Source organism: Jaculus jaculus, chromosome 15 (assembly GCF_020740685.1).
Source record: "Jaculus jaculus isolate mJacJac1 chromosome 15, mJacJac1.mat.Y.cur, whole genome shotgun sequence".
In the NCBI taxonomy this organism is placed as follows: Eukaryota; Metazoa; Chordata; class Mammalia; order Rodentia; family Dipodidae; genus Jaculus; species Jaculus jaculus.
In genome coordinates, this window is record NC_059116.1 from 34829606 (window position 1) to 34850205 (window position 20600).

General features: G+C 53.9%; 1 protein-coding gene across 1 annotated transcript; it reads right to left on the bottom strand.

The window, feature by feature from the left end:
* Positions 1–1229: 1229 nt before the first annotated feature.
* Positions 1230–20461, bottom strand: Lmnb2 (lamin B2). The gene is made up of 12 exons (XM_004654918.2): positions 20224–20461; positions 13383–13519; positions 9178–9334; positions 8952–9077; positions 6433–6603; positions 6222–6347; positions 5841–6061; positions 5455–5734; positions 5260–5367; positions 3947–4066; positions 3583–3690; positions 1230–3117 (listed from the first exon to the last, which is right to left on the bottom strand). Exons 1-12 carry the CDS (start codon positions 20449–20451, stop codon positions 3076–3078), a joined length of 1824 nt encoding a protein of 607 aa, XP_004654975.2. The 5' UTR covers positions 20452–20461; the 3' UTR covers positions 1230–3075.
* Positions 20462–20600: the final 139 nt, after the last annotated feature.

Consider the following 20600-nt stretch of genomic DNA (forward strand, 5'->3'; position numbering starts at 1 on the left):
CCAGACACACACCTTGGAAATAATCTAAAAGGCAAGTTGGGCGTGCTGGGGCACATCTGTAATCCCAGTACTGGTGAGGCAGAGTAAGAGGATCGCCGTAAGTCGTCAAAGGCCACCCTGAGACTACATCGTGAATTCCAGGTCAGCCTAGCCTAGAGTGAGACCCTACCTCGAGGAAAAAAAAAGGCTGAAGGGATGTCTTAGTGGTAAAGGTGTGTGTCTGCAAAGCCAAAGGATCCAGATTCAGTTTCCCATTACTCATGTAAACCAGATGCATAAGGTGGCACATGCATCTGGAGTTCGTTTGCAGCGGCTAGAGGCCCTGACGTGCCCACTTTTATTCTATGTGCCTCTATCTCAAAAAATAATAATAATAAAATAAAATAATCGAGTTTGAGCTGGAGGCCCTGGCACGCCTATTGTCATCCTCTCTATGTGCCTCTTTATCTCAATAAAATAAAATAAATTGAGTTTGAGCCGGGCATGGTGGCGCATGCCTTTAATCCCAGAATTTGGGATTAAATTTAGGAGGATCGCCGTGAGTTTGAGGCCACCCTGAGACTACATCGTGAATTCCAGGTCAGCCTGAGCTAGAGTGAGACCCTACCTTGAAAAAACAAAAACAAAAAAGCCGGGCGTGGTGGTGCACGCCTTTAATCCCAGCACTCGGGAGGCAGAGGTAGGAGGATCGCCGTGAGTTCAAGGCCACCCTGAGACTACAGTCGATTCCAGGTCAGCCTGGACCAGAGTGAGACCCTACCTCGGGAAAAAAAAAAAAAAAAAAAAAAAAACTAAGTAAATCTAAACAGCTAATAAGCAAATAACTCGTAAATTACCTGCTGGAGAGATGGCTCGCTAACCCACTAGCCTTGCAAGCATGAGAACCTGAGCTCCATCCGGGAGCACTCCTGGAGCTCCCTGGCCGGCTAGCAGGTCTAGCCTAGTAATTGGTGAGCTCAGGCCCAAAGGAGGTGGATAACACGTCTTCAGGCCTCCAAAGCAGCTCACAGACACACACCACACTCAAAAGAATCAGAAAGGAAGGGAGGAGGGTACTTAATAGGTTGATATTGTATATATGTAAGTACAATGATTGAGATGGGGAGGTAATATGATGGAGAATGGAACTTCAAAGAGGAAAGTGGGGGGTGGGAGGGAGGGAATTACCATGGGTTTTTTTTTTTTTTTTATAATCATGGAAGATGCTAATAAAAATTTTTAAAAAAGAATCAAATCAAAGTGTTTATTGGAGTGTTGTACAAAAGTTTCCAGTCATAAAATGTATATTACAAATCACTGGAGAAAAAGGAAAAAGCAAAAACACACATTTGGCATGCATCTTATTAACACAATCTCTGAAATGAGCCCTGCCCACATCTCCTGCACAGCGCACTGGTAGACCCTGGGACTGGGTCCCAGCCACAGTGGGAAGCATGTGCGACAGTTCTAAGTGGCATAAAGCTAAGCAAAGGACGAGCGCGGCTGTTTCCACCACAGCTCGCTTGTCTACGCTGGCCTCTCTGCACTCCAGCCAGTATCACTTTCCCATCCCCAGGTGGCCACTCGGTTCTGTTCCCACCCCTGGCCTGCCATGAACACCCCAGGACAAGGATGCTGGGAATTTGGGCCCCAGCCTGGATTCCTGTGAGTAAGGTTACTGGGTGGCCTCCTGCACTGGAGGAGGAAGCAGGGCGGCAGGCAGGGCCTGCAAGGGTGACAGACTACTGTAGGCACCACTCCAACCAGCCTGGACTGCTCAGGAATCAACTGGGGAGACTGTCTTGGGTCATCTCATAAACTAGACTTCTGGAATGGCTGGCAGATTCTGGAGTGACAATGGCCTTGCTGGGAGCCTGGGCCTGAACCCCCTTCCAGGCTGTAACAAGCAGGAAGGCCCAACTCGAGGGGGTGGGGGGTGGACTTTTGGGGACAAGGATACACCCATGGCTCAGTATTGGAGTAAGCTGCACTTTCTGAAGTAAGTTGAAGTTGCTACTTGGGAGGTTCAGAGCTGACTGGCACAGTTGTTCCTTACTACCCATGTCACCCTCTGACAACAATCAGCCTGTCCCAACTGGCTGCCTAGGCCTGAGCCCTCTGAGCTGGGTCTCAGTGACCTGCGTACTGACTACTGTAAAAAAATAAATATCCATTAAAAAAATAATGTGTGTCCGGGTGGGTGAGGTAAGAGTGACAGGGAGGAGGTCACCTGCATGTCTGAGGAACGTAATTTCAGCGAAAGCTGCAGGTCAAAGCCACACACAGACAGACACACAGGGCATATGCATATGTGTGGGAGGCAGCCGGAGCAGAGGGGCCTTGGCCCACTCCTCAGAGGGTCAGGATGGGCCGTTCTTCCTAAAGTTAGCAGAACATTTCACAGCCTGTCGCCTTGTGTGAGGGTGACAATCTTCATGAGGGAGCATCCCAAGGCAAGAATCTTCATTCTTACCCTCTTGGTCCTCAGCATTGTTAAGTTCCAGAATCCAGGCCCAGAGGAGCACTTCCCTATCATGCCCTCCCAGCCCAGGGCAGAGCTGAAGCACCTAGGCTCAGGTGCTGCCAGCTGCTCCTGGAGCCCTGGATGCTTGCAGGGGACATAGCTGTCTCCTGTGTCTGAAGAGTCACCAAATCATGACAGGTTGCTGGGCACTCCACCCCAGGTGGACCCTGGATTATAAAACTGGGTCTTTAAACATTTTAAGAAAACAAACCTCTGAACTGCTGAATCCCTATGCCACTTCGCACTCTGTCCACCCCAGGACCAAGGGACCAGTCTCCTGTCCCCTTCTAGGTCACCATCAGAGCAGAGCAGCCATTGCAGCTCCCAACAGGACCTCAACCCAGCCCAGAGCCCCTCAGCCCACAGCTCCTGGACTGGGTCATTATACCAAATTAGGTGATGTGGGAGGGGACAAGAGTCCCCTGGACAGTGGTGGAGGACAACAACCAATAGGAAGCCCTCAGAGTCCCACCCACATTTTAAGTTTGCTTAAAAATTATCTAGAAATGTACCAAGGACTAAAGAAAGCCAATGATAGAAAAATGGATTCAATGGCTCTGCAGAGGGTAGGGTCACATCAGCCTGCAGCCCCTCGAGGTGGTCCGCGGGTCCCCCTGCAGAGAGAGAGGGGACACAGTGTTAGGTGAGTGGGAGGAAGTAGGTTGGGGAGCTTGGTTCTCCCAGACATGGCTGAACCATGCAAGAGGCCGGGCTCCTGAGCAGTTGACTCAATCTATAAGGTCCCCATTCCAGAGCCTTCCATTTCTCCACTGCCCTGTGAGCTGGAGTCTGTTCCACCCAGAGCAGCAAGACCTGCAGTGCCCTGGTCAGGGAAAGACCAAGTGCTTGTGGCTATTCTGACACACTAAGATGACTAACTTTGATAACCTAACTCCTGAAGGACACCCACCTCCTGACAGAGACACCCATACCCTGACATAAACCCATCTCTGGACAGACACAAGGACAGCTCTTGTCTGACGCTGTTCTATGGCATGAGGCTCCATAATCATCCCTCCTGGGGATCAGCCAGCATAGTGTGAGCCCCCAAAGCAGCATTAGGTAGGTACAGCCTCTACCTGCTGGTGGAAGAGGTCTTCCTCGCCGAACTCGGCCTCCTCCTCCTCTTCCTCACCATTCTCGCTCTCGCGAGCAGTGGACTGCTTGACTGTTCTCATGGCCACCTCCTGTGGAAGACAGGCTATGACGTGGCCCTCAGCACCCTGGTGCTGACCCACTCTCAGGCAGCTGACTGGGGGCAGCAAGCTGGAGACCACTGAGGATGGACCCCTCCCTCCAGATCTCCTTTAATTCCCACCACCCCTTTCCCAGGAGGTGGGTAGAGGAGTGCTTAGTTGAGGGACAGTGACTTTCTCCTGGTCAAAAGAACAGAACTGTGGTGCATCCTGCACCCGCCCAGGGGAAGACAGGCCTGGCACCTACCTCTCCATCTGCGTTGACCAGCACGGTGCAGAAGCTTTCACCTGAGCCCCAGCTGCTCTGGCTTTTCCACACAAGTGTTGATGGGGGGCTGTGGGCCACTCCTGCACCAGCTGCCCACACCTGAGGATACAGAAAAAAAGGCCCCAGTCAGGCATCTCTGAGCCTGGGTGGGGGCCAGCCAAGGACCACCTGCCATGCAGTCCCTCGGTAGGCTTGTCCACAAGTGATGGGACCTGTGAGTAGAGACCAGGGCTGGAGATGGCTCAGAGGTTGAGGGCACTTTCTACCCCAGCTTGAGGGCCCGAGAGGGGTCTTAACCCCCCAAATTCAAATCTCTAGATCCTATATAACAGCTGGGCATGACCATGCCCACCTGTAACCTCAGCCTCGCTTGTGAAGAGAAGCAAGTTCCAGCATCAATAAGAGACTGTGGCCGGGCGTGGTGGTGCACACCTTTAATCCCAGCACTCGGGAGGCAGAGATAGGATTGCCATGAGTTCGAGGCCACCCTGAAACTCCGTAGTGAATTCCAGGTCAGCCTGGGCTAGAGTGAGACCCTACCTTGAAAAACCAAAAATAAATAAATAAATAAAAAATAAAATAAAATAAGAGACTGCAGCTCAAACAAAACGTGGGAAGAGTGGATGGAGCAGGACTCCACATTCTGCTCTGGCCGCCGAAGGCAAGCCCTGGAGTGTGGCCGCAAGGACATGTGGATAGCACACACGCACACACACACTATATATACATATACATAAGACAGCATAAGAAAGGCTGGAGAGATGGCTTAGCAGTTAGGCATTTGCCTGCAAAGCCAAAGGATCCCAGTTTGATTGTCCAGGACCCACAAAGCCAGATGCACAAGGTAGCGCATGAATCTGGAGTTCATTTGCAGTGGCTGAGGCCCTGGTGCACCCATTCTCTCCCTCTGCCTCTTTCTCTCTCTCAAATAAATAAATACAATATATTTTTAAAATCATTAAAAAAAAAAAGAAAACATAAGAGATGGAGGTTGATGGTGGCTTGGGCCCTCAGGATCGGGTCAGTATGGAATCAGAAATGCCTCAGGCTCCAGGCAACCTTCTCGTCAGCGCCCAGTACCACTAGTGCACATAGCTGAGCTTCAGACTGCACATGCCACTCAGACTGCAGGAGGCCAAGGAGAGGCTGGCATGCAGTGGCTCTGTGACTGGGGAGGCTAATGTCAGAGAAAGTGCTGGATGTCAGCAGTGCCTCAACTCCACAAATCCCACATCTGGAGCTTCCCCACCACCAGTGGCTGCCTTCTATCAGCCCTGCCTTCTGTCACCTACCGTAACTGTCTGGCCGGCTCGCAGGACATACTTGGGCGTGAACTTGTAGGCAATCTCTTCACCCTCCAGGATCTGCCTCTTGATCCTCCAGTTCCCCAAGGACTGATCCTAGGAGGGAGGGCCACACGCTTGACCCTGGCCCCTGGGACCGAGGGTGGAGCGCTGTCCTTCTGGATGGCTGGGGCTGCCACTCACCTTGTCTGAGCTGTTCTTGAGACGCACGAACCTTCCCTCCAGGTCTACCTCCTCAATGCTCACGCTGCCTGTGGCTGAGGCCTGCTGGGCCAGGTGGAAGCTGCTGCCGCTGCTGCCCGAGCCGATACCACTAGAGCTGCTACCTGGTGAGTCCTCCACCTCCAGCCGCCGGCGCTTGCTGCGGCCTGGCCGCCCGGAAGCAGATACGCCACTACTGCTGCTGCTGGAGGTGGCCCGAGACACGGTGACCCGAGAAGATGGGCTGGGTGACAGCTTCAGCCTGGGGTGAGGGGGGTAGGGAGGTGTGACCCATGGCTCCGCAGACCCATGGTCAACTCCCCACCTGCAGTGCCCCTCCCATTGCTCCCCATCTCTCCCCTCCCCACCTCTCCTCCTCGCCCTCCAGCAGCTTGCGGTAGGCACTGATCTCCATGTCCAGGGTCAGCTTGACATCCAGCAGCTCCTGGTACTCGGCCAGCTGCTGCTGCATCACATCCCGCATCTCGGTCATCTCCTGCTCCTTGGCGTCCAGCATCTTGCGAAACTTGTCCCGCTCCCCGGCCATGGTCTCCTCCAGCTCCCGGATGCGGTCCTCAGCAGCACTGGCCTGGGGAGAGGCAGAGGCCAGGTCAGTGTGGCCACCACTGTCAGACGCCTGCCAACTCCAGCCTGAGGGACCATGGGACAAGAGAGCTCTCGGTGGCGTGGGACAAAGAAGGGGGACAGACACCCTGTAGCACCCCATGGGGGCGGGGCTCTGGCCTCACCTGCTTCTGGAGGCCAGACAGCTGGTAGCTGAGGGACTCCACGCGCATGCGTGCCTCCTTGAGTTCCTCACGGGCAGCGCTGGCCGCCTTGTCATTCTGGTCAGAGCTGAGCTTGGCGTTGTCCAGCTAGGGGGACAGGGATAGTGAGCACAGGGGTGGGTGGGGAAGCAGGACCGCCTCAAACCTTGTCCCGGACCCACTGTGGTGACACCTTGGCCTGGTAGGTCTGTTCCAGCTCCAGCCGGTAGAGCCGCACTTGCTCGTCGTGCTGGCTGCGTAGCTCCTCCAGGGCTTGGGCCATCTTGAAGTCGTACTCCTGCTGGCGGCTGCTGTCCACCTCCACCAGGCGGCGCTCGTGCCGCCGCCGCGTCTCCCGCACCTCCTGCAAGAAACGGCTCTGCTGCGTGGGGCTGCACAGAAAGTGACTGGAGACCCCCACGAGGACTCAGAGAAACCCGTCTATATGCCCTGGGGGGCTCCCATCTGCCTGTCCACCAGTGACCCGCTATGTGCAAATGCTCCCGGGTGCCTCCACTGTGGTTGTCAAAGTGTCCTCTGTGCTCTGTGGATGGATACAGACAGCACGGCTCACACACACTAGGACATTGCTCAGCCGTGAACAGGAGTGAGGCCCTGATACACGCCACAGCCTGGAGGGGCTGTGAGGCCACTGTGCTTAGTGACAGAACTAGATACAAAAGGCCATACAGTCTGGGACTCAGTAACAGGAAGTGTCCAGAACTGAGAAGGCAGTACAAGGGTCACTGCAAGTTCAAGGCCAGTCTGTAGTACATGGCAAGATATTGTCACAGCAAAGAGAAAATCTCCAGAACAGGATAATCCAGACACAGGAAGTGGATTCATGGTACCAAGGGGCTATGGGGTGACTGCACAGGGACGGGTGCTTTTGGTGATGAATGTTCTAGAATTACAGTGAAGACCTTAAGAACACTGGAGGGTGAACTTCAATATAGAGTTTCCATCTCATAAAAGCTGTTGTTTTAGGGCTAGAGAAATGGCCTAGTGGTTAAGGTACTTGCCTACCAGCCAAAGGACCCAGGTTCAATTCCCCAGGACCCATGTACGCCAGACGCACAAGGTGGCACATGCGACTGGAGATTTTTTGCAATGGCTAAAGGCCCTGGTATGCCCAACGCCCCCCCCACCAAAATAAATAAATAAAACAACAAAAAGCTGTCATTTAAAACAAATTACTGACAGCTTGTCCCAGGTGCCTGGGGCTCTAGATACAAATGGCAGCAGTGCTAGTCTTTGGATAGCAGTACACATGTTAGTGACAGGATACCCAGGCCACTTGACACATGTTCACATGGTGGCATCAGGTGTTGAAGAAGGGGGAGGCCATGGAGCTTAGAGTTCACAGACAGGAAACTTCCATCCTCCCATCACAGCAGAACAATACAGAGATCTAGAACTCATCACTGTAACTAGCTTGTAAAAAACAAGGCTTTTTCTCACACACACCTTCCCTGCACCCCCAACCAGCTCCTTCCCAGAGCATCTTGTGCCCCTGAGGTGTCTCTTCCAGGAGGCTGTCCTGGGTCTCTTCGCCGGCTCCTGTACAGGTCTCCGCATGGCTCCTTGCAGGGGTCTCTTCCTGGGCCGCCTCACAGTTCCCTTCAGGGATCCTTTCACAGGTGTCTTCCCAGGGCCCTTCAGGAGCCTCTTGACACATTTTCTCATGGGACGCTTCACAGGCTGCCTTATCTGTTCCTTCAGGAGCCCCTTGGCACATTCTTTCATAGGACACTTCCCAAGCCATCTTATGGGTTCCTTTAAGGGGGTCTTCATGAGTCCCCTCAGAGATTCCCTCCGGTCTCTTGTGGGCTCCCTCACACTGCCTTCCACAGGTGGTTCCATCACGATTCCCCCTCTGGATCCCTCCACAGGCTCAAACTCCCTGTGGGGTCCCTCTTCTAGTTCCTTCTCAGGTCCTTCCTTCACTGGCTCCTCCCTGGGTTCTGATTCCATCACGGGTTCATGGCTCCACAAAGGTCTTTTCACAGCTTCCTTCCCACAGTCAGATTCTTTCATGGGTTCGGGGTCCCCCATGGGTCTCTGAATGGGTTCCCCGGTGGGATGGTTCACAGCTTCCTTCCCAGAGTCAGACTCTCTCAGAGATTTGGAGTCCCTCGTACGTCTGCTCATGGCTTCCCCTCACAGCTCCCTCCCAGGCTCCTGAGCTGCACAGAGGCCCCTCCGGCCTGTGGCTTCTGCACAGTGAAGGTGTGTGGCAGGCCAGGCCCAAGGATTCCATTCTGGGCTATGACAGCACAATGGGCTCTGAGACAGGCAAAGCCCCAAGGACCTGGATGGGCAGGCTCCCGCATTATGACCCCCATCCCAGAAGGCACAGGAGCATCGGCTGACCTGCTGGGTTACTCCCAGCTATGCTTGGAGACCCAGAGAGATTAGAAGGGAGCAGGTGAGAGCAAGTGGCTGGGCTGAGCAGCATCAGGAGTGTAGGAGAACCTAGGGTGGGCTGACTAGTGGCTTCAAAACATATGTCCACTTCCTGATCTCCAGAACATGTGAACGTGACTTAGTGTGGAGAAGAGATTCACAACTGCTCAGAACGACCCTGAATCCAACAAGTGTCCTGACAAGAGATGCCAGGAGAGGGACAGAGTGGTGGCCACATGATGATGGTGTAGGAACAAGCCATAAGCTCAGGGGTGCCCAGAGCCCCTCCCTGTAGCCCACACTCACCTCCTCGAATACATTCTTCCGGAAGTCCAGCTCCTCCTGCAGGCTCTGGCAGCGGTTCTCCAGGTCCACGCGCATTAGCGTCTCCTTCTCCAGCTGCTTCTTGGCCACTGCGTGACCATCCTCTGCCTGCAGACAGGACAATGAACTGAGATAGCCACTGGGCTACAGTCCCAATGCTCTCTGCTACACAGTGAGGCTTCCTAGACCCCCCTGGGAACCCCCATACCTTGGCCAGCTGCGCCCGCAGCTCGGCCACGTCGCTCTCCAGGCTGCGCTTGTCACTGAGGGTGGCTGCCAACTCAGCCTCACTCCGGTGGAAAAGGGACTCCAGGTCTTTCACGCGGCCCTGGGCCACAGTGAGTTCACCTTCCCTCTTCTTAGCACTAAAAGTCAGGAAGATGAGTTGGTCAGTAGGAAGAACAGCCAGAAGGCCCTAGAAAGGCCAAATTTAAAGCCATTAGGACTCCTGTTAAGTTACACAGGACAGGCCTGACATATAATCTCAGCATTCAGGAGGCTGGGATAGTAGGATTGCTATGAGTTGAAGGTCAGCCTGGACTAAACAGTAAGCTCCAGGTCAGATGGCATAGAGTGAGACCCTGTCTCAAAAAAAAAAAAAAAAAAAAAGGTAGCTGGGACACACGCATCTGATCCCAGCACTCAGGAAGCAGGCAGGAGGATCGTTGTGAGTTCAAGGCCACCCTGAGACTACATAGTGAATTCCAGGTCAGCCTGGGCTAGAGTGAGACCCTACCTTGAAAAGGGAAGAAAAAAAGAAAAAGAAACAAAACAAAGCAACACACACACACAAATCAAAACCAAGGCTGGAGAGATGGCTTGGCAGTTTAAGGACCCATGTTCAACTCCCCATGTCCCATGTAAGCCAGGCGCACAAGGTGACACAAGCACACAAGGTCACACATGTGCACAAGACGGCACACACATCTGGAGTTCAACTGCGATGGCTGGAGGCCCTGGTGCACCAACCCTCTCTCTCTTAAAAAAAAAAAATCAAACCAATACAAAAGAGTTTGACCTATGATGTCCCATGGGACAAATTAGAAGCAGTTGTTGGCTAAAGGTGCTTATGCCCTTTCCAGCTGCCCATTCCACAGAACTGGAAAGCAAGCTCCTGGCAGGGGCTATTTTCATGAGTCAGACAGGCTCTTGTGTAGCAAAGGCACTCTTGCTATGTAGTGGAGGATGGCCTTGAATGCCTGGAGTGACAGGTAGGTGTCACTGGGCCCAACGTGGCAGAGGCTTTCATGTTTCCTTTCCTGTGACTCTTAGATGTGGGGTTTGTATGGTTTATATGTCTGTGAAAAGCTGGTCGTGCTTGAACCACATGGTTTTGGGCAGGGTGGTAATTCACCAAAAAGTCCAGATCTCGAGCTGCCAGGTATTCACACACAAAGACCAATAGCACGAGCTTTAGTCTTCTTCGTTATTTAGGGCTTTTCTTATTTTGTTTGAGACATGATCTTGCTACACAGCCCAGGCTATTTGAGAACTCCCAATCCTCCTGCCTCAGCCTCTTGCACTGGGACTGCAGGCTTGTGCTACTACGCCTGGCAGATTCTAGGCTCTTAGACGCTGTGGGCCTGATGTGAACCTCAGAACTGACTTTCTGGGCCTCCTCCCCAAGGAGCTGTCCTTTTATGCAATGTGAGGATGCCAGGATCTCCTAGGCATCATGGACACTCACAGCTGGCTCATTCTCTGGGGTGGGCATCCCTGGTTTCCACCCTCACCCAGAAAAAGGCATTGCAAAGGTCCTGTGGGTGGGGTATGCCCAGCAGATTTGACGACAGCAAAGAGGACAGGGCAAATGCAGTAGGGGCTCGGGGAGGGGGGAGTGAGGCTGGGGAATTATTAATCAACTTCAAACAGCAGGGTTTAGTCAAATTGCACAGCAGAACTGGAGAGATGGCTTAGCAGTTAAGGCAGTTGCCTGCAAAGCCTGAAGACCCAGGATTGATTTCCTAATACCCACATAAGCTAGATGCATGTGGCACATGTGTCTGGAGTTCATTTGCAGTGGCTGCTAGAGGTCCCAGTGTGCCTATTCTATCCCCCCCTCCACAAATAAATAAATAAAAACATTTTTAAAAAATTTGCATAGGGGATGGAGAGATGGCTTAGCACTTGCCTGCAAAGCCTAAGGACCCAGGTTCAATTCTCCAGGTCCCACATAAGCCAGATGTACATGGTGGCCCACGCATCTGGAGTTTGTTTTTAGTGGCTAGAGGCCCTGGCACGCCTATTCTCTCTTCCCTCTCTCCTTACCTCCCTCCCCAATTCTGTCTCAAATAAATAAAAATAAAAATAAATTTTAAAAAATTGCATAGGATAGCATGGAAAATCAGTCCTGGCCCCCAACCCAATATCCATGTCCTCAGAGCATCAGGGCACTGGAGGTGAAGGTTCTTGGGGCCACGCAGGAACACCCATCTTACAGGCCAGGTCCTCCACACAGCTACCGATGTTCCTGCCTGTGCAGCTGTGGTGATTCACGCTGGAAGAGAAACCACACAAGGGGGCCCCAGGGAGGTGAATGTGTCTCAGATGAGAGGAGGTAAAAAAATTATCACCATAGGATGTTGTGACCAAGAAAAAAACCAAAAGAGTCCCAAACCAGGCCAGGGGTAATGGTATACATCTGTGATCCTAGCAATCAGGAGGCTGAGACAGGGGAATTGTGAGCTCAAAACCAGCCTGAGCAACATAATGTATCTGTGTCTCAAACAAGTTAGTTTTTAAAAATACTTTATTTATTTGCATGCAGAGAGAGACGAAAGATGAGAGAGAAAGAGAGAAAAGGCATGCCAGAGCCTCCAGCCTCCGCAAACAAACCCCAGATACATACTCCATTTTGTGCATCTGGCTTTATATGGGTACTTGGGAATTGAACCCAGGTCGTTAGGCTTTGCAGGCAAGTGCTTTAACTGCTGAGACATCCCTCCAGCACTCAAAGAAATTAGTTTTAAAAACGCTGAAGTTAGGCTGGATGTTGTGATGTACACCTTTAATTCCAGCACTCAAAAAATAGAGGTAAGAGGACTACTGTGAATTCAAGGCCAGCCTGGGACTACAGAGTGAGTTCCAGGTCAGCCTGGACTAGAGCAAGATCAGAAAGACTGAAACAGCCTGGAGAGATGGCTTAGCAGTTAAGCGCTTGCCTGTGAATCCTAAGGACCCCACTTTGAGGCTCGATTCCTCAGGACCCACGTGCACATGTCTGGAGTTCGTTTGCAGTGGCTGGAGGCCCTGGAGCGCCCATTCTTGCCATCTGCCTCTTTCTCTGTCTGTCACTCTCAAATAAATAAATAAGTAACTAAAAATAAAAAAAGACCAAAACAAATAAACAAAATAATCCTGAAGCTGTCATGTGGCTCTCTAGTGGCCTCTGCAGAGCCCCAGGTTCATCACCAGCACCACATACAAAATAACCCAATGGAGATGCAGTCTATAGAAGAGTGTCTGGGAATGGACCCAGGCAAGTGTTTCCCTGAGCTGATGTGGCCACAAGCCTGTGCAGGCCACATCCTGTGCCCTCTGAGCATAGTAGCTTTGATATTTCCAGGCGCCTTGGCCGCCCCCGGCCGCCGCACACTGGCTTATTAAGCCCGTGGCTGTGGTTGGGGCAGATAACCTGGCGGCCGGCTCAGACATTGCTGCCCAGGGCTGGGGTGCCTGGGCTGACATGGGTGCCCCACTCCTGGACCCTAGACAGACAAGAGCAAAGCCTCTGGTCACTGCTCAGACCACATTCCAATGTGAGACAATATAAGCCTCCAGCTGCCTGTCACCCCACATGGGCTGACTGAGTCACCAAACTGTGTGGGCACCAGCTTGGGTACCTTGACTGGGAAGGCTCCCAGGCCCTCCTGCCAGCAGGGGGTGCAGGAGTCTCAGGAACAACATGGGACAGTCCTTCCCTACCCTGAGGCATGTGACAAAAGCCAGAGTCTAGAGGGTCTGAGCCAGTGTCCAACTAGCCCCCTGATACCATCCAGCCACCCACCAATGCTCTACACGCAGGATCTGACCTCCACAGCTCAGGAAGGAGGACGGCTTCCTGCGATGGACACGTGTATCACCCACATGGGCAGAGATGGCGGTGGCTTGGGGCACCCAGGGAGAGGACAGCTTCCTGGATGGACACGTGTGTCACCCACCAGAGGGATAGAGATGGGGGGTAAGGGTGGGTAGCCATGATAACCCAAGACTATGGGGAAGTGGGGAACATGTCTACAAAGGCAAGTGACCTTGAAGTGGAGGTCCCGCTACTGTCCTCAGGGCATGCGTATGTGTGATGCCTACGGGCAATGCTCTAGCTTCTGGGACCCTTGGGGGCTTCTCACAGTGGCTCCAGGGCCACCCACACTTGTGTCCAACCAGAGACCAGTGCCACCCAGTACAGCCTCCTACCTCTTGTTGGCCTCGTCCAGCTCAGCCCGCACCTTTCCGGCCTCTATCTGTAGGCGGGCACGCTCACGGGCGGTCTCATCCAGCACCCGCCGGGCATCTGCCAACTCCGACTCATACAGTGCCTTGATGCCGCTCACCTGGAAGATATGGTCCCATGAGGAGGCAATGGGGACATAGAGCTACCCCATATCACTGGGCTCATAGGGGGGAGGAAGAGGACCCTGGCAGGGAGGCTGAGTGGCCGTTCTGGAATGATCCATACCCCTCCCCAGGCCTCAGCGCCTGCACAGGGCAGCACCGGGCCCCAGTTCAGCTGTGACCCAGAACAGTGACCCACTCATTCCGTCTACCTCAGAACCATCTTAGCCCAGTGTCCTAGGACAGCAAGGACCAGACACTGCAAGATAACTTAGGGCCTCTGACCACTGTCACGGGCAAAGTCACGTATGTTTTCATATCTGCAGCTTCTGAAATTGGGACTTTTGTGGGAATGTCCACCCCAGAATATCCCACTACAGGCACCACCATGGCCTCCAGAAGCCCTCCCTGGTTGACAGCCACACTCGAGGCATAGCCCAAGTGTCACCCAGCCCCTTTTGTAAACCTTGGCCTAAGATGACTTCTCTAAAAGCTGAGTTGTCAGGGGTGTCCCTTATGCTCTGCTGGGGTCATACTCCCGCCACCCTGGCACCAAACGCAGCCCCCTCCTGACTTCCTCTTTCCCTCCCTCACGCCAACGGCACCCTGACCACCCAGAGTCTGTGCCTCCCCAAGGTAGGGCAAAGAGATGCAGGGCTGCCCAGACAGGCAGGACAAACGGACCCAAAGCCACCTGGTGAGGAAAGCTCCCCCTGAGCTCCACAGGCGGACGATGGGCACACAGCATGGTCCACCCACTTCTGAGGACGACTCAGCGTGAACAGGAGCAAGGTTCTGACCACAAGGACATCGGGCTCAGCAGAGAACCAGACACAGATGCCACATGTGTGTGACTCCATGCATGACAGGAAGTATCCATCCATAACAGGCCAATCCAGAGATAGGAAGGACTAAACAAAAAAAAATTCTCGGGCGTGGTGGTACACCCTTTAATCCCAGCACTTGGGAGGCAGAGGTAGGAGTTTGAGGCCAGTCTGAGACTACATAGTGAATTCCAGGTCAGCCTGGATTAGAGTGAAACCCTACCTCGTAAAACAACAAATAATAAAAAATTTTAAAAAGAGACAGGAAATGGATATCTGGATGCCAGGGGCTGAAAAGGGAATGGAATCTTCTGGAAGTAGACAGGGTGAGGGTTGCAAAGCTCTAAGGCATCAGGTTGAACTGCAGTGCCAATAGGTGATAGCAAAAGGAAGTCACCTCTCCCAGCTCCCACTGGGGTGGCAAAAGGAAAACTGGACCAGGTGTGGTGTTGCATGCCTGACACCCCAGCATTTGTGAGGCTGAGGCGGAAGACTGAGTTCCAGGCCAGCCTGGGCTCCACAGTGACACCAGCTCAAAGATTAAAAACAGAATCCATGTCCAATTGAGGGGCACCCTGACCAGTCTGTCCTACTCAGCCAACTGAGCCTAGAACTTGGGTCTTTAGAGATGGTCCAAGCCAGGGCCAGGCCAGAAAGGACATCAGCAGAGTGAAGGGATTAGATTTGTAGATGATGCCAACCACCATCTGCCTGACTTTGAAACAATGTGCAGCTGGCCCTGCCTGTTCCACACATTCTGGCCCTATGCCCACAACTACTTGTATATTATTACTTTATTTTATTATTATTATTTATTTTGGTTTTTTGAGATAGGGTCTCACTGTAGCCTAGGCTGATCTGGAATTCACTCGGCGATCCTCCTACCTCTGCCTCCCGAGTGCTGGGATTAAAGGCGTGCGCCACCACGCCTGGCTTTTTTAAACATTTTTATTTATTTGACAGAGACAGAGAGAGAATGGGCGCTCCAGGGCCTCCAGCCACTGCAAATGAACTCCAGACTCATGAGCCACTTTGTGCATCTGGCTAACATGGGTCCTGGGGAATTGAACAGAGGTCCTTTGGCTTTGCAGGCAAATGACTTAATGGCTAAGCCCTCCCTCCAGCCCCCGGCTTTTTAAAATATTTTATTAATTTATTTGAGAGGGCGATTATGTGCGCACCAGGACCTCTTGCCAGTGCAAACAAACTCCAGATGCATAAACCACTTTGTATATCTGGCTTTACGAGGGTTCTGGGGAATCGAACCCAGGCCAGCAGGCTTTGTAAGCAAGCATCTTGACCTCTAAACCATCTCCCAGCCCATGTTTCTGTTTGTTTATTTATTTATTTACTTTTCTTTTCAAGGTAGGGTCTCACTGTAGCCTAGGCTGATCTGGAATTCACTATGTAGTCTCAGGGTGGCCTTGAATTCACAGTGATCCTCCCACCTCTGCCTCTCCAGAGCTGGGATTAAAGGCGTGCGCCACCATGTCCAGCTCGCGCCTGTATATTTAAATGGCTGGGTTGACCCCAGAAATCACAAAAAGCTCACATTCCAGCTTGTATAAATAAAGGTTTCTTTTCCCCAAGGTAGGGTCTCACTCTAGCTCAGGCTGACTTGGAATTTACTATGGAGTCTCAGGGTAGCCTCAAACTCATAGCTTTCTTCCTACCTCTGCCTCCCAAGTGCTGGGATCAAAGGCGTGTGCCACCACGCCTGGCTATAAATAAAGTTTGGCTTCTTTTTTTTGATTTTTCGAGGTATGGTCTCATTGTAGCTCAGGCTGACCTGAAATTCACTATGGAATCTCAGGGTGGCCTCAAACTCATGGCAATCCTCCTACCTCTGCCTCCCGAGTGCTGGGATCAAAGACGTGCGCCACCACGCCTGGCTACAAATAGTTTTGTAGGCACCCAGCCTTACCCATGCATCTGGGTGTCATCTAAGGTGGCAGCATCAAGCTGCCCCAAGCCTGCAGAACACACTGACCGGCCTTTCTGGGACACACAGTCCTGTGGCAACGGCAGGTGGCCTCAGAGAGTCCAGCACCAGCCCAGTGACAGGTGGCTCCTGGAGGACTTGCAGCAGATGCCTGGGCACTAGCCATAGGCCTTTGTTTCCTTCCCCAACAGGGAAGCCAGGGCCAAGCCGAGGCATCCCAAGGCCTGTCAACACCTGTTGCTGCGGATCGTGGTGTCAGAGGTGGCCTTTCACACACATGCTGGGTGGCACCAACCCGGCTGCCTTCCAGCCCTCCAGAGTTCCCTGTGCCTCAGGCAGCAACAGGACACCCTAGGAGGGTGGGAGGAGCGACTGAAGTCAAGCTGGCTCCTTTCTCACCCAACAGGGTTGTACCTTGTACCTCCCCTCCTGGCTGTTTCCAGCACCTGGGTCCCTCCTCTGACAAACACCCGCCTGGCTAGAGCCCTCCACCTCCCCCAAAACCTTCCAGTGACCAGTGCTTGTTTCTGTGCACCATACCAACTCTCCCCATTGCCAGACACAAATGGTATCACCAGGGATGGGCCCAGAAGCCACACAGGGCCACACTTGTGTGTGTGAGAGAGACAGGCAAGAGCTGGCAGGCTAGATGGGGCAGGAGCATCACCTCATGCACTCCTGCGCGGGGACAAGGCCAGCTGGCACAGTGCCCAGATGAGAGCGTCTACCAAGCTTTCAGTGGTATGTTCAAAGCATTCCTTACGCAGCCGTCTCCTCCTGCTCACTCCTGGAGGTTGTCTGGGGTGAGCCACATGCAGCCAGGCTCTACCCTCTCCCCGCCAGTGGTCCCTCCGTCCATCTGCAGGACAACCACACCTGTCCCCACACCTCACCAAGTTGCCCTGGAGGCAGACCCCACCCACAGAGCTACATATTGGACCTTACATTGTTCCTGCTGGCCCCCCACACTCCCCTCTATGTGCCATGCTCTCTGTCCTATTCACACCAGTACTGCCTTAGCAAGGCCACCTTGCCAGCCCCCATGAGCTGTCCCCAGACATCCTGCAGCCAGTAAATTGCAACAAGGCAGCGAACTACTAAGGCACAAATTCCCTGGGGCAGTATGCTACCATTTTCCCTCTCTGCCACCTCTGCCAGCTGCACTCGCTTGCAATTAAACTGGGGTTAGCTATGTACTCCAACCAGGCTTCTAGAGCTGTGACACAGATGGCCCAGGTCACCCCTGCTTTCCACATAGAGAAGTGGCCCTCCACCACAGGGGGGTCCTGGAGCTTCCTGTATGCCCACCAGGCTAAGCACTCCAAAGCTCCATGGGACAACAGAGCCTTGAAGATGACAAGGAGTCATCTGGAGCCATCACAATCTTGAAGGAGGCTATACTGCGGATCACTCCCCAGCCCTCACTGTGGATTCTAGACTGTCACTTAATCACTGATCACGGCCCCCAAACCCTCACTGTAGGTTCTAGGCTGTCACTCTACTTCTGACCACACCCCCAGCCCTCACTGTGGGTTCCAGGCTATCACTATACAACTGAACACAACCGCGGCCCTCACTGTGAGTTCTAGGCTATGACTATACAACTGACCAGACCCCCCGCCCTCACTGTGGGTTCTAGGCTGTCACTTTACCACTGACCACGCCCCCAGCCCTCACTGTGGGTTCTAGGCTGTCACTTTACCACTGACCACGCCCCCAGCCCTCACTGTGGGTTCTAAGCAGAGGCTCTACCACTATACCCTCAGCCTGTTTGTTACTCTTACTGTGCCAAACTGTTACTCCTGGTGGCCCCAACTCTGAAAGTTCCTTATTGTGATACTCAAACCCAAGATGAGACTGGACTTGCCCAAGACACCCCAAAACTGCCTGCCACCCTGCCACTCGCCTCACAGTAGCTGCTCTTTCTGCCCAATCCCCACTGCAGCACCTGGCTCTGGGACCAAACCCCAGGAGCAGGGACCCCCAACCCCAAGTAGGCACCAAAGTGTTGGCGCCTCTCCTCGCGACCCCCCCCCCACTCTATAGATGCACCCTCAGCCCCCCATAGAGTTTGGTATGAGGCCAAGCTTCCTCCCCTGAACTGATCCCACCCAAGATCCTGGGCTCTAAGACCTCATGCCTCCCTTCTTGTTCCCTTGGACTGGTGCCCACCAAGCCTAGTATCCAGGCCTGAGGGCTCCCCAAGCCATCAAAACCCTCTGCAGACTCACCCACACAGGCCTGAATGAGACACAATACCACTGCTCAACTCCCAGCCCAGCCACAGGTCTCTCTTCCTGGGACCCTACAAGATCCTTCACCCCTCCCCAAGATCTCTCAGAACCTTACACCCTCCTCGGAGGCCAAAGATCCTCCCAGAGCCCCTCAGGAAGGTAGAGAATAAGACAGCCTCCCCCCCCCCATCACAGTGAGGTGGGGTTTACCTTGGCTCTACCCCTCAGCCAAGGGATCCCCAAATCGCAGACAACACTGAAGATCACAACCTCCTACAAAAGGTGCCCTCCAAATCTCCTGTGAACTCCCAGTTAGGTGCAATGGCCTACTCTCTACCCTCTCCTGAGGACCCAAAACTTCAACCAGGTGTACCCCAACATCTCACACCCCAAAACAGCTTCCTCATTCAGTGGACCCCCAAGATAACCTTGCAACCTGCACTCCTCACATGGACACCCCAGAATCTTTTGGGGGCCCCAGCCCTCTGCTAACCTGCACTTTCACTCCGTGGACAGAACTCCCGATCACTCACAGGTCAGCATCTCCTGCTTAGAGCCCCAGCCCCACGCCCCTTACAACCTCCCCATCACCCATAGGACAGGCCCTGGCCTGCACCCTTTGCCCCCAAGATCTCACACTCTTTATTGGGGGGCCTGCTCAGTCTATACATGTCCCTCAGGGATTCAGAAGACAACCTACATCTCATCCCTCTCACGGGGGTACCCAAAACCTCTAGACCCTTCAGTGGGTGGGGCTTGCCTGCTTTGCATCTGTTCCTCCATGGTCCCCAAAGCCCAAAGGTCCCTGGCACAGCCTCCAGCCCGCACTCTTTGCTCAGGGTCCCGAGACACCTTGAACTCCTAATTGGAGGGAGACAGTCTTTGCATATATCCTTTAGGAGCCCCTGGAATAGTCCCTGGTGTGCAACCTTTAACCAGGGTCCTTTAATTCTCTAACCCTGAGTGAGCAAGGCTTTTCCAGTTTGCATGTGATCCCCAAGAATCAGCAAAGCCCTTGGGTGCCCCAGGGCGCACCTCAAGCTTTCCAAAATTTCACCGGATCCCAGGTGGGCGGGACTTGCCCAGTCGGTACCAGTCTCTCTGGGGTTCCAACACTATGTACACATCCCTTGCTAGCGATCCCCCAAAATTTCCTGAATCCTAACATGAGGCTCCCATCTCAGTGTGCCCCTGAATCCCTCGGAGCTAGGAGTCCCCGAAGTCCCGGAGGAGGGCGGGACTGGCCCAGTGTGCACGTATTTCTTGGGGATCTCTCAATACCGTCAGCACCCAGGTACACACCCCTCGCTCAGGATCCCTCTAAGACCTCTAGCACCCTGAATTGGAGGCCTCGTCTCAGTGTTCACTTGTCCCTCCGGGGATCCCACTGATGTCCCTGAGCACCTTGGCACACACCCCTCGCTGGGGATCCCCGTTACATCTCTTGAACGCTTAATCAGTGTGGCCTCGTCTCGTGCATCGGTTGGGGTTCCTGATCCTGTGGGCCGGGGGTCAGCAGCCCAAAGTCTTCCCGGCGTCCACCCGTCACCGGGGTCCGCAGAATCCCCGGGGAAGCTGGGTGGGCGGCACCTGCTTGGTCTCTACCCGTCTCCTGCGTTCTGCAGAGCGGGTGAGCGCTCCGTGCACACGCCCCTCGCTCGGGGGAGTCCCGACGCCCCGAGCAGCCCGCGCCCGGCCCGTACCTCGCGGGTGGTCACCTCCTCCTTCTCGGAGATCCGCAGCAGCAGCCGGTCGTTCTCCAGCTCCAGCGCGCGCACGCGGTCGATGTAGTGTGCCAGGCGGTCGTTGAGCTCCCGCAGTTCCTCCTTCTCCTGCAGCCGTGACAGGCGCGTGGGAGACAGCGGCGTGGCGGGGCCACCCGCGCGGCCCGGCAACGGCGACGCCATGGCCGCCCCGATCGCAACGCTCATTCAATCCCAGCCGCCGAAGATGGCGCCGCCACCGCCCGCTGCCCGCCGAGACGCGGAGCACGCCGGGACTTGTAGTCCGGCTGTCTGGGCGGGGAGCACAGGGAGATGAAAACTGATGTCGCGCGCAGAGCACGCCGGGAGGTGTAGTT